Source organism: Atractosteus spatula, chromosome 27, assembly GCF_055471065.1.
Source record: "Atractosteus spatula isolate fAtrSpa1 chromosome 27, fAtrSpa1.hap1, whole genome shotgun sequence".
NCBI classification, from domain to species: Eukaryota; Metazoa; Chordata; class Actinopteri; order Semionotiformes; family Lepisosteidae; genus Atractosteus; species Atractosteus spatula.
The window spans coordinates 1,177,401-1,189,243 of record NC_142732.1 but is presented as its reverse complement, the minus strand read 5'-3'; the positions used below and the strand labels follow the sequence as shown (position 1 = coordinate 1,189,243).

At 48.7% G+C, this 11,843-nt stretch overlaps 1 protein-coding gene across 1 annotated transcript; it reads right to left on the bottom strand.

Moving 5' to 3' along the window:
* Window positions 1–527: 527 nt before the first annotated feature.
* On the bottom strand, window positions 528–10,580 carry gas2l2 (growth arrest specific 2 like 2). The gene is made up of 6 exons (XM_088906620.1): window positions 10,223–10,580; window positions 8,438–8,676; window positions 7,638–7,745; window positions 6,989–7,085; window positions 5,366–5,645; window positions 528–4,408 (listed from the first exon to the last, which is right to left on the bottom strand). Exons 1-6 carry the CDS (start codon window positions 10,578–10,580, stop codon window positions 2,623–2,625), a joined length of 2,868 nt encoding a protein of 955 aa, XP_088762746.1. The 3' UTR covers window positions 528–2,622.
* Window positions 10,581–11,843: the final 1,263 nt, after the last annotated feature.

Here is an 11,843-nt window from a genome sequence, read left to right as displayed (position 1 = left end):
AGTGACTTGTTTTTGAGTGGGTACCCCTGCAGAGTCCCGAGACCTGCCTGTGGCCAAATAAAACTCTTTAGCTGGCCTTTCCCACCTCTTTACTTCCGTGTGGGTAAAGTCAGATGGGAACCCGTAGCAAACATTCTTTATCCGGTCATTAAAATATCAAACTCACTTGTAGTGTCTCTCCATTATCACATAAAATCAAGTAAGAGCGTAATTTAAATCACTCCAAATCTGACGGCATAAGACAAGTGGATACATCGTAATTCAGTGGGGATCCTGGGGAGAGAGATGGTAACAAAGGACCAGTGGAGAATCCTTGCCCAGTGAGTAGGACTAACAGTTACTGTACACTGGGTCTGCCAGTGCAACAGGGTGCTGCTGTAACATCACAGGTGCACGGCCGAGCTCAAACTGGGGGAGACAACCTGGCTCCCCCATCGGCACAGCGTCCAGTAAGCAATGTACTCTTTCTGCTTCTTTTATCATAAAAATACAGACATGATTGAAGAATCTAACAGCAATTGTATCATTAATTGTATCATTTTATTTAAATATCATACAAAAAAAATAATTTTAATAACGTCAAATAGAAAAAAATCACAAGGTATCATACAAAGTTAAAGAATATAATAGGATAACGTATGTATATTTTTCTTCATTTCATATAAATATACGAAAGTCAATTTTAATAGTATCAAAAAAACTCACAGGGTATTCGCTTACAAAAATATATATGATCAAATTTTAAAAATAATATTTCAAAGTGAATCATATGACATAAAACCAAAGCTCCTCTGCTGCTTCATTGCTGACATATGGCATGCTTAATGTAAAGAGATCATCAAACACTTCTTCCTTATTGCAATTTCACCAAAGCACACAGAACGTGACACGATCAGGATCAGAACAAACGCTTCGCTCATAATGTATTAATAGACAGCAGCTTCACCAGGGCTATAAATAGACCAAAGGCATGAGCCTTGGCTCTCTCAGTCACAAGATGTTTCTAAGCAGGCAGACTGCATCTGGTGTTACAATGCACACTGTGAATAAAGGTCTAGTATCAGCTCATATGTAAGCAAAGGTTAAGTGATTAGCCTGTTCAGGCAGTCAGCCCTGAATTTACTTGCACATGTGCTGGTTTATTTTTACATTAATTGTGTTGGGAAGGATTCAGTTTAATGTTCCCCAGATATCTCAGTTTACAGGGGTGGAGGGAAGGAGGAGAAATTGAAGGACGCAAAAGAGTCGAGAAGGGGCATGATACACGTGGGCGAGGTTAGGGCTTGAACTCCTCCAGGACTTTTGTTTGAAACTCCATAATAAAGTATTGTGCATATCTCAAAACACAACCAGAAATGTCATAGCCCCTTCTACAGACAGCATGGTGCGTTAGGCACATAATGCATGCGTATCGCCACACTGTCATCTTCACTTCCTCAAAAGAAGTACTGTTGTTTTCCTGTTCAGCTGTGCAGACTCTTTCAGACACTGCAGGCTGTTTTTTTTTCTGCTGGGACTGAATTTTAAGGATGTCTAGAGCAAGTGTCCTAATCTGATCTCGTCAGAAGAATAATCTTCTGCCGATTAAAAACTGGACAATCACTGCCTGAGAGCTGTCAGAATCAATGTTCAACTAAGTTACAGTCAAGCAGTTAATGGCCTCAGTATTGCTTTTCCTGTGTCACTGTTACAAGATAGAATGGGAACTTTTAATTTTATCAGACCAGAAACAAACAGAGAAGCTGACAGATGTTTTTTTAAATACAGTTGTCTCTCGATCTTTGTGAAGGTTTGGTGCAGAGGGTTGTCACAAATAGCCACATTCACATATAACCACGTCCTCCCCTACACCATTGCAACAGTATATAGTATATGTAATGGTTAAAAGACATAAGTAACCCTTCCTTATATGAAAACAGAAAAAGTACAAATGCACTCTTTAAGTTAATTTAAATAGCATTGATCAATTAAAAGAAACTACAGTAAACACAATCTTATAGTAATCGGTTAAAATAAACGAGACCCTCCTCTGCATCCAGCCTGCATCTGCATCCTGCATCTGGAGAAGGCAAAAAGAGCCCACTATTCAGAACAAGATGATCGGGTTGTGATGGGATTAGCTTCTGCCTTTGCTCTCGGCCCTTTTTAAACATCCATCCATTTTCTAACTGCTTCTCCCAGTTCAGGGTTGTGGGGGAGAAAAAGCCTATCCCAGCAAGCCATGGGTGCAAGGCAGGGTCCACCCTGGATGGGATGCCAGTCCTTCGCAGAGCAGAAACAGACACAAACATGTACTCACTCACCCTTGGGCCAATAGATTAATCTAGAAGCCAGTTAACCTGCCACTATATTATAAACGTGCTCGCTTTTGCTGCACGTATACTAAAATTGGAACAATACAGAGATGATTGACATGCCCCCCCCCCCCCCATGCCCATATTTTTTAAACAGGTTGGCCTAAATTGTCAAAAACATACGATGATTCACATGCCTGTAGCTGCACCAAATGGCGAACTAAACCTCTTCAAGCTCGGGTTTGATTTAAACTTTCCCAGATGGAAGGAAAGAGGACAGAATGTGGCGATTGTTTCAAACAGCAGTGAGAGGGACCTGCGGCTGCAGTTACACCCAGGACTCCTCTTCTCCGTTCCTTGCCATCTCGGCAGTAGGCTCGCTGCTCTCTGGAAGCAAGGCGCTGGGAGGAGCAGGCCAGGTGTCCTCCTCAGAGCCCAGGTTATCTTCAGTGGAATACAGCATGGGCACGGAGCAGTGGGAGCTGAGCTGGTTCCTGCTTGGCACTTTGTCTGAAGACTTGTGGGGCTTCTGGTTTTCCTGCCTGGTCTGACCCTGTTTGTGGGAGACTGGGGTCGGGATCTTCGAGGGCCTCTTCTCTGGTCTGTTGTCTCTTCGAGGGCGTACCTTAGGACGCAGCTTCAGCTTGTAGATTGACGGCACCCTCTCCGGCTTTTTGAGAGACCTTTTCTGCTTGAAGGACGGGGTTCTGGATTTTGCAGGGATCTCTGCAGAACCCAAGGAGCACGCAGGGCTGGCCTTCAAAAACAGTTCTGGATCCTGTAGCCGCTGCTTCTCAGCTTCTGTCTGCTCTTTACACTCCAAGCTGGACCCCAGAGAGGACCAGGAGCTTGCCCTGTTGGCTTTTGAGATGTTCAGATGGCCTGCATCCATCTCCAAGGCCCTCTCCAAGAACGTGGTGCGTGGTTCTCTGGCGGCGTTGCTTAGGGTATTGTTCGGGATTTTGGCCACCCAGTTCTCAACGTCCACCTTATTGAGTGTCCTTTGGCCCTTGGAAAGCTCTGCTATGACCACATCAAAGCTGACCTCATTCTGGTGAGATGTTCCGTCTGCGGTGGGCTTGCGGGCCAAGGGAGGAGTGGAATGTCTTGAAGAGGTCTCCTGCAGGTCCCGCTTGCTCTGCGGACCACATGACATTTCCACATTCTCGTCGCTGTTGTTATCGGACTCGACCCCCAGGAGCCGCAGGTTGGACAAGATCTCATATTCCAGGCTTTTGTACAGCCTGGACTCTTGCTCAGGGCTGATCGGTGGGGGGGTGAAGAGGCATTCCCTTTCTCTGTTTTTGTTGTTCAGGAAAGCCTCTTCCAGATCACTAGCATCTGTCACCCTGACGCGCACCGTGCTGCTGTCGAGAGAGCTGCAAGGTACTGGCGATGACCTTAATGCGTTCTGTCTGGGAACACTCACGCCTAGCTTGCTGGTCCGCCTGCTCTCTCCGTTCAGGCTGGCGTCAGGGTTAGGGGTTTTCCTGCCTGTCCTATCTACTAGACTTCCTCTCTGGAAGCTGCCAATGGGAGTCATGGGCCTGGTGTGGACCTGGGCAGCCAAAGCTGAGGTTCTACTGCTCAGCTGCTTGGTGGGACTGATAGATCTGCTAACAGGTGGAGTCTTCTGGAATGGTCTGACCTCAGCTTCAGGCTGCTGGGTGGTTTTAAGTTCTGGTTTAGGGCCAGGGTGGGTGCTTCTCACTGGAGTTGCTGGCCTCTGGGTGCGAGCCATGGCTGGGGCTCTGCTCTGGAGTTCAGCTGCTGTCTCTGTGCTGTTAGAGGGAGACGCAGCATTTGTCTTCAGCGCAGACACCAGCCTTGATCTGGACCAGGTCTGAGCCAGTCTGCTGTCTGCAGTTTGCTGTGGGTGCAAGGTGAGCTGGCTGTGGGCCCTCTGAAAGACCAGTGGCGTTTTGGGGCGCTGGAGGTCTGGGGTCAAGACTGGCGTTGGCTGGGCAGGACGAGGGAGGCTGCTGGCGAGGCGAGGGGAGGGGACTGTCCGTGTCTCTTCTCTTCCTGTCCTGGAGGACGCTGTCTGAGGTGAGCTCTCCCTTTCTTCTCCAGAGGCTTGTCTGTGGGTAGGGGTAGCAGATCTCCCTCTGAGTCTGAAATAAAGGCCAGGGATCACCTATGCAGTCACATAGCATACACACACACTAAAATTGCAACAGGTGTCCTGATATGCCATCCCACACACAAGCCACAGACTTCGGGGACCTGAGGTTTGAACAAGCAGCGCAATCAAAGTGGCTTTCAGTTCAAACACAAATGAGCTGCTAATGTAGACAGTGCAAAAGCGCAGCATCCCTGTGGGTTTGCCGTTTCCCTGCAGACCGAAAAGGAATTTAATTCACAAGAAGATGAATGCAATTATCTGGTTGCTGCAACTTAATTAAACACTGAAACCTCAGCAGCCCTAATCTACAAAATGATCTCTCCTGTGTGAAGCAAGGTCAATGCCTCTTATTTTTTTGTGCATATTTGTTCTTCATGTGCCCCTGAGGTGCACAGGCCCACTGTGTGTGAAGCACAAGTAAGGGAGAGATGCAAACCTATGTCCCCTCCCTGTCTGAGGAATGAGCTGTACTGGGGTGAAGGCAATCGGAGCTCTTCGCTGTCCCTAGTGACTGTTCTGTACACTGTGATCCATAGAATCAGCTATACTTAGAAGCACCTGACCTGTCAACCTACTTAATTCTGCAAGTGTTGGCACACTTCCTTGCCAACTCACCTGTCAGTACACCTGTGTACCCTCATAATACCTAATGATAAACCCACCCATCTGCCTACCAGCCTACCACCTGCCCACACACCTCCACACCTGTCAGTACACCTGCTGCCCCACTACCTGTCTACTGACCCCATATCTACCCATCTACCTGCTTACCTACCTACTGACCTTCCGTTCCTACTGACAGCCTGATGGAGGGTGATGTACCGAAATGTAAAGTCAGTAATAACGTGTCTTGGTGTGTCCTTGGCTAGGCAGCACACGGCTCTCAACACGCCTGCACGCACATCTGAGCGGGACAATGGGCGAGACTGCCACGCGGATCGCCCACCTGCTGGGGGTGGGAGGCCGCAGCTCTCTCGCGGTCCTGGCGCTGGGTTCTGGAGAGGAAGCAGCGCGGGCCCACGGGCTGTGGGAGCGGCCTGGCCTCAGGCCTCTGGCAGGGGCAGAGGGGGTCCACTCCACAGGGGCCAGGGGGGCCTGCGCCCGGCTCACCACCAGCGCGGCCTGAGGCTGGCCCTGGATGTCCTGCTGGGAGCTGGGGCGTGCCCTGATCTCGTGGATGGGGGCGACCGGCTTGTGGGGACTGACCAACCTTGCCTGCTTGTGAGCTAGAGCCAAGAACAAGAGAGGAGACGCGGAAAGAACGCTGAGAAAAATATTCCCCCAGAGCAGCTGTTTCTCCTGTGGGTGCACTGTGGCTCTTTATCGTGCTCTTTTATAGCCGGAAGATGCTGACAGAATTCCTTACTAGGATGTCCATTCCTGAGCATGTCTAAATGCGAGGAACATGGCACCTACAGTATGTTGCAGTCTTGTGTTTATGCCATATTTAAAGAAGTTTTTTCGTTTGTCATGCCAAGTGTCGATTCCACAGCAGAAAATAGCTTCAAATGATTTTAGTAGGAAAAAATTAAATATACTGCTATTATGGAAGCTAAAGATTGTAGTTGAAAGGTCTGTATTGTGAGACACCCCCAATATCAGGACTGGAGGCCCTCTAGTGTTAAACCTGAGGAACTACAAGTCAGTCCAGGTCTTTGCAGAACGTCAGTTTCTATAAATTTCACATCAGGTTGGGACCATGAAAAATATACGATCTATTTGACATTTTAACATCTAACTGACATGCTGGCTGTATTAAAGATACATTCAGGTAAATCACAGGTAAGAGCAGGGTCTCTTATAATAGGAGCTCAGTCAATATATGATTACAACCATCCTGGAAGGTGATATTTAGCATATGAATGTGGGTCAGTGCAGACTGGTGCCAGCAACATACAAAGAAAAACCAAACTGAATCCAATTTGGTAACAATATTAGACCTTATCACTTCCTGATGCTGATGAATGCCATCATTAGATTTTGAAAAGAAACAAGTCTCAGCAAGGAGTGATGGAATATGGAACCATTGTCATTTTGGGAGCTGGGAGCTGCGTGACTGCTCTGTCAGCACCAACAGGCTTTGAGGCTGCTGGCTAAACCAGGTATAGGCTAACAGACAAACAGGAGCTGTTCTTGACTATCAGCAGTGCAAGTCAGCACTGTCTGACAGTGGAAGGAGAGGTCTTTAAAACTTCCTCTAGATCAGTGAACTGCTTGAAAATGAAGCTAGCCAGTGCCATCTTTATCAGTGTCAGTCCAATAGCAGCAACTCCTATTTCTTGCCATTGAAGGATTTTGGGCTCAGCAGCTTTCCAGATTAGTATGCAATTAATTCAATTACAAGTTTAAAGAACTAGTGTTACCCTAACACCTGCACTACATGAGATTAGAAGTTCTCAACCGAATTGCCTCCAACTTATCCTGCTCAGTATATTTTATTAAAACACGCTCATGAGGATGCTGTTAGATGGGGTCGACGGGGAGACAGACAACACCAGACAGCAGGCAGGATGCCCTGTCAGCTTCAGAGAGCAATGGGGTGCAGGACACGAAGAGCAGAGCAACTCACTTAGAGAGGTGCAGCGACAGGGGTCGTGTTTGTCCAGGTAGTGCTCCAGTGTGTCCCAGCCCCCTCCCACTCGCACCATCACATGATTCCTCAGGATCTGCAAGGGCAGAGACACAACAGCACCGACCGGGATGCAAACACAATTCTAACAATTCTACCCTAGAAACCAGGACAGGGAGTTACAATTCTCCTACTTTCTAGGAGCCAATGAACCTACCAGCATGTTTTTGGAATTTGGGAGGAAACCGGAGCACCAGGAAGAAAGCCATGCAAACACTGCAAGAACTTTCAAAGTTCTCACAGACAGCACCCCAGGAACTGGACCCAGGGCCCCAGCACTGTGAGGCAGGAATGTTGACCACTGTGCTGCCTTTTGAAATATTATGTTATCTGAAAAAGATTATTTTAGCTCAAGGCTCAGCTGCGCTGAAATCTCGTGAGGCTTGTTCTTTAGAGGCACTGCACAGTGAATCAACTAGGTAAATACATTAAACTTCCTAACAATCGGTCTGACTTAAGAATGACAGAACAAAAGAAAAATTTGGAATCATCATACATATTTACTAATCCAAAGGTCACTTCCTCAGACAGAAACACAATATAATATCAACTTGTTAAAAAATGAATGATGGAGACAGAAGGGACCTACCCGCACAAAGATGAGCGTGCCTGAGTCTCCCACTTTGTACTTGCCCTCTGAGACCTTCAGCATGGAGAACTGGGAGGGACAGGTGCAACGGCTCACCAGGTACTGCACCTGCACAGACACAGGCCCCCCGGGTCAGTGTGCCTCACCCCAGGGCGGTCACAGGGCCAGCAGGGCTCCTCTGTATGGCTGACCGGAGCCTGGCATAACCATTAACTCCAATCGCTAAGCTGCTTCCTCACAAACCATCATGGCAGCTGAGAGGCTCTGGATATGACCCTGCCTGTAGGACAATCTGGTAACACGGACACGTCATGCATCCTTACCTACAATCAACAGGGAACCTGGGAGATAACGGTGTTATCCAACAGGGTGTGCGCTATATCTGATCATAACCAAGCGCTTGTTCGCCCTGGATTTAGCGCTGTTTCCAATATCTAACACTTTTACACAACAATCAGAATCCTCTCGGTGCCTTAAAGCGGAACAGTAGCCGCTATCTGCGCGTCCTTGTTTCACACTCCCTGCTGAATTATTCAACGTGTCGGCGCTGGAGCATCACACTTTCAGCCTCAGAGACCTGTCAGCTACTGTCATATCAACACGGAGCCTACAGCAGGATCCTGATGAGGTTTAAGAATTTTGCCCTTTCTTATTATCAAAAGAAATTTTACTGGGTCTTCTGTTTTCAACAGGTCTTAACCTCAAGCAAACCGCTTGCCTGGACAGTGACTGCATTTGTCTGTCCAGTAGCTCTCCTGTGTTTCACTCCCAGCTGAGCCCCAGGAGAAGCTGCTCCTCACCATCGCATCCAGGTTCTTGAAGTCGGACATGCGGCGCTGGGGTTTGGGCAGGGGGGTCTCCAGCGGGGGCAGGGCCAGGTCCTCACGGATCTCCTCCTCGATCTCCTGCTCCAGCTGGATCAGCACCGGGGCAGCCATTCCGAAGCGGGAGGCCCGCCGGGCCACCTCCAGGAGGCACAGGATGAAGTTCTTCTCGTTCTTCCTCAAGACCAGGTCTTCCGTCTCAAACATCAGCACATCTAGGGGCACAGACGCAGGGCTGCAGGGCAGTGCAGCACAGAGCGCCCAACACTCCGGCTACTGGCGCCATACAGTTATTCCTACATGTCAGGGTGGCTCGGTGCCTGCCTTACAGTGCTGGGGCCCTGGGTTCAATTCTGGACCTGGGGTGCTGTCTGTGTGGAGTCTGCATGTTTTCCCTGCGTTTGTGTGCGTTTCCTCCAGGTGCTCTGGTTTCCTCCTACAGTTTAAAGACATGCTGGTGGGTTAATTGGCTTCTGGTGTTTGTGTCTGTGTCTGTCCTGTGATGGACTGGCTTCCCGTCCAGGGTGTGTGTGTGTGTCTGTGTCTGTCCTGTGATGGACTGGCGTCCTGTCCAGGGTGTGTCTGTGTCTGTCCTGTGATGGACTTGCGTCCTGTCCAGGGTGTGTCTGTGTCTGTCCTGTGATGAACTGGCGTCCTGTCCAGGGTGTGTGTGTGTGTCTGTGTCTGTCCTGTGATGGACTGGCGTCCTGTCCAGGGTGTGTGTGTGTCTGTGTCTGTCCTGTGATGGTGTACCCTGCCTTGTGCCTGACGCTTGCCGGGACAGACTCCAGCATCACCCTGACCCACAACTTGAAGAAACGGTTAGAAAATGGGTGGATGGATGAAACCTGCACTAACAGTCACCCTTGTCTACACGGTAAGTAGTGAAATTCCCTTTAAAAACCTTCAAGACTGCAGCACTCTCTGCGATCAGAGGATGAAAACAAAGATTTTGCTTTTCTAAACCTAAACTGTACCATTCGAAGCAGAAAGAGCTTTTGTTTGCAAAGCTGCAAGTCTTTGGTTCAGTCAAAACGGTTTTAAGACACTTTGTCATTTCTAAACAAGATTATTGGCCATTTTTACAGGAGGAGGGCTAGACGGAAATTGACTTCAAAAACGCTCCGTCAAGATCACGGCTCCTCCTTGTGGTTGAGGTTTTTATCGCACACATTTTTTAATGTCTCCAAGACCCCTTGAGTCTTAACAAATTAAACAAAAACAGCTTTAGGATGTATAAAAACAATGTATACTTTAATAAACAAACACGCAACAGCCTTAAAACAAATTAACAGTAACAGAAAAGCCTTCGTTCGCCTACGTATAATGGAGACGTTTCTTCCAAGTTAAATAAAGCCTAGACACTGGTGTCCCCGGGGGTCCTGTGGAGACACGTGTCCCAGGTCACTCACCTGTGTCACCCGGGCGACAGGCCCCCGTGTTTCCGCTTCACTTACTGAAATATGTTTTAGCAATCAACAAGACGAAGTAAAAACTCAGTGCCTAAAATCAACAGTAAAACAAATGAAACTGGAAAAAAAATACATTAAACTGTTTTGTTTTTTGTTTTTAAATACATTGAACTTAAATGCTTTCGTGGCATTTAACACAAACTGTCCGGAGAGGCAAGTGGGTTAATCTTTCTGACAAGACCAAACGTAGCTCAAAGCTCAACGTGATAGTTAAAGCCCCACTGGTTTCTCGCTTGCATACGGACTGTAAACTCCTAGCCCGACTTTGTATCTCAGCAGCCCTCCATACCTTTGATGTCCATCTCCTTCCGACACCAGCTGATAAAGTTGGACACGTTATCCCTCGCCAGGAAGGTCGCCGCCTGCGCGGAGCTGACGAAAGTCGCCCCCGACGTGGGCAGCCGCATCTTCAGCGCCCCAGCGCCGTATTGCCGGAGAAACTCCCCGGCCACCCGGGTCACCTGGTTGGCGTGCTGGCACAGCACCGAGCCCGTCTCCAGCACCTCCAGGAAGCTGTCCACGGCGATGCTGATGCCGTACAAGTCCGTGAGCCACTCCGCCAGGTCCTCCTTCATGGCGTACAGGTACTCCTCGCTGGACTTGAACGGCTTGATGCTGCGGTTGGTGGCGGTGTGTATCCCCGACATCCTCTGGCGTCTCAAGCAGCGCAGTTATTTACTCGGACACCAGCTCAGACTGAGGGGTAGGAGCAGTGCGAGGCCCGAGTTCACGCACTTCGTTTGCATTCATCGGAAAAGAAAAAAAAAACTGAGGCACCTGTTGCTGTGGGCCAGAGATGTGATTTTTTTTTTCAGGGGGCAACGCGAGCAACGCGACGCGACAGAACAAACAAACAAAAAAAAGCAAACTTGCACTTCTCTGCGCGCACCCACGGGAGAAAGTGTCCACGTCGCGGAGTCACATTGTGCCCCGTCTGGTGGTGGGTTGGGCGACACAGCCCTTCAAAAGATCGACGCCGAGCTACAGCTCGCAGCCAACCCACCGTCCGGCGGATGCCTTGTAACACGTCGGGGCATTTAGCCAAACCGTTTCCCTTTCCTTCGTCAAAAGTCGTCGGGCTTTAAAGACGCCAAGCACGGTGGCCGCGTGTTTGTGTCGCACCGCGTGTGTTCCGTGAAAGTGCGTCTCCGTCGGACGGGACCCCAGGACGCCCCTCCGCTGGCTCTCCGCGTTTGTTTCGCAGTGCTGCTCGGCTTGCGCTCCTAGGTTACCAGAGGGCTTGCTGCAAACATCCCCTTTAACCGTTTCACCGCCAGGCCTGCTCCTAGCACTGCCACACTCCCAGAAACAGAAACTTACTTCTCACACACACACACAGGAGGACACGACGACGATTCACTTCACCTCTCCTGTTTCCGCCTTGGAAACCCATCTAAATGTCCAGAAGATTTATACATTTAAAAAAAAAAAAGTGTCTGAAATGAAAAATTCACCTCAGGTTTAACTTTGCATTTTTGTGTGAAACACACACACAAAATAAATTCAAGCCACAAAGGTTGAGAGATCAAACTCATCAGTGCTGAATTCTGTGAGAGTTCACCTGTTGGAGTTGAATACGCTAGAAGATGTCGCTTGTCAGTTAGAGGTTTCTTCACTGAAATGGATTCAGGTTAATCAATCTTAGGAACCAGGACAAAATACAGTATATTGGGTGTTGGGACTTGAGGACTCCTTGAACCTAGGTGCTGCTGGCTGCATTTACCATGGTACGGACACTAACTTCGCTTCTACATTAAGGTTAAGTGCCATTTGGTAACGTTCTTCTAGCATGGCCTAACCACAGCCACAGGGTTTATTTCAAGAGTACCTACATCACCTGGGTACAGTCTTGAAGAGCTTGTTTTCACTTTATAGGCAGCCTCCAGGCTAGGCCCAGAAATCTCCTATTT

Excerpts from the sequence above, each read along its gene's own strand:
- gas2l2 (XM_088906620.1), bottom strand. The coding sequence starts at position 10,580 with ATGTCGGGGATACACACCGCCACCAACCGCAGCATCAAGCCGTTCAAG. Across the intron at positions 8,677-10,222 it reads GAAGGAGATGGACATCAAAG|ATGTGCTGATGTTTGAGACG; the intron begins GTATGGAGGGCT and ends CTGTGCCCCTAG. Across the intron at positions 7,086-7,637 it reads GCACGCTCATCTTTGTGCGG|ATCCTGAGGAATCATGTGAT; the intron begins GTAGGTCCCTTC and ends CTGCCCTTGCAG.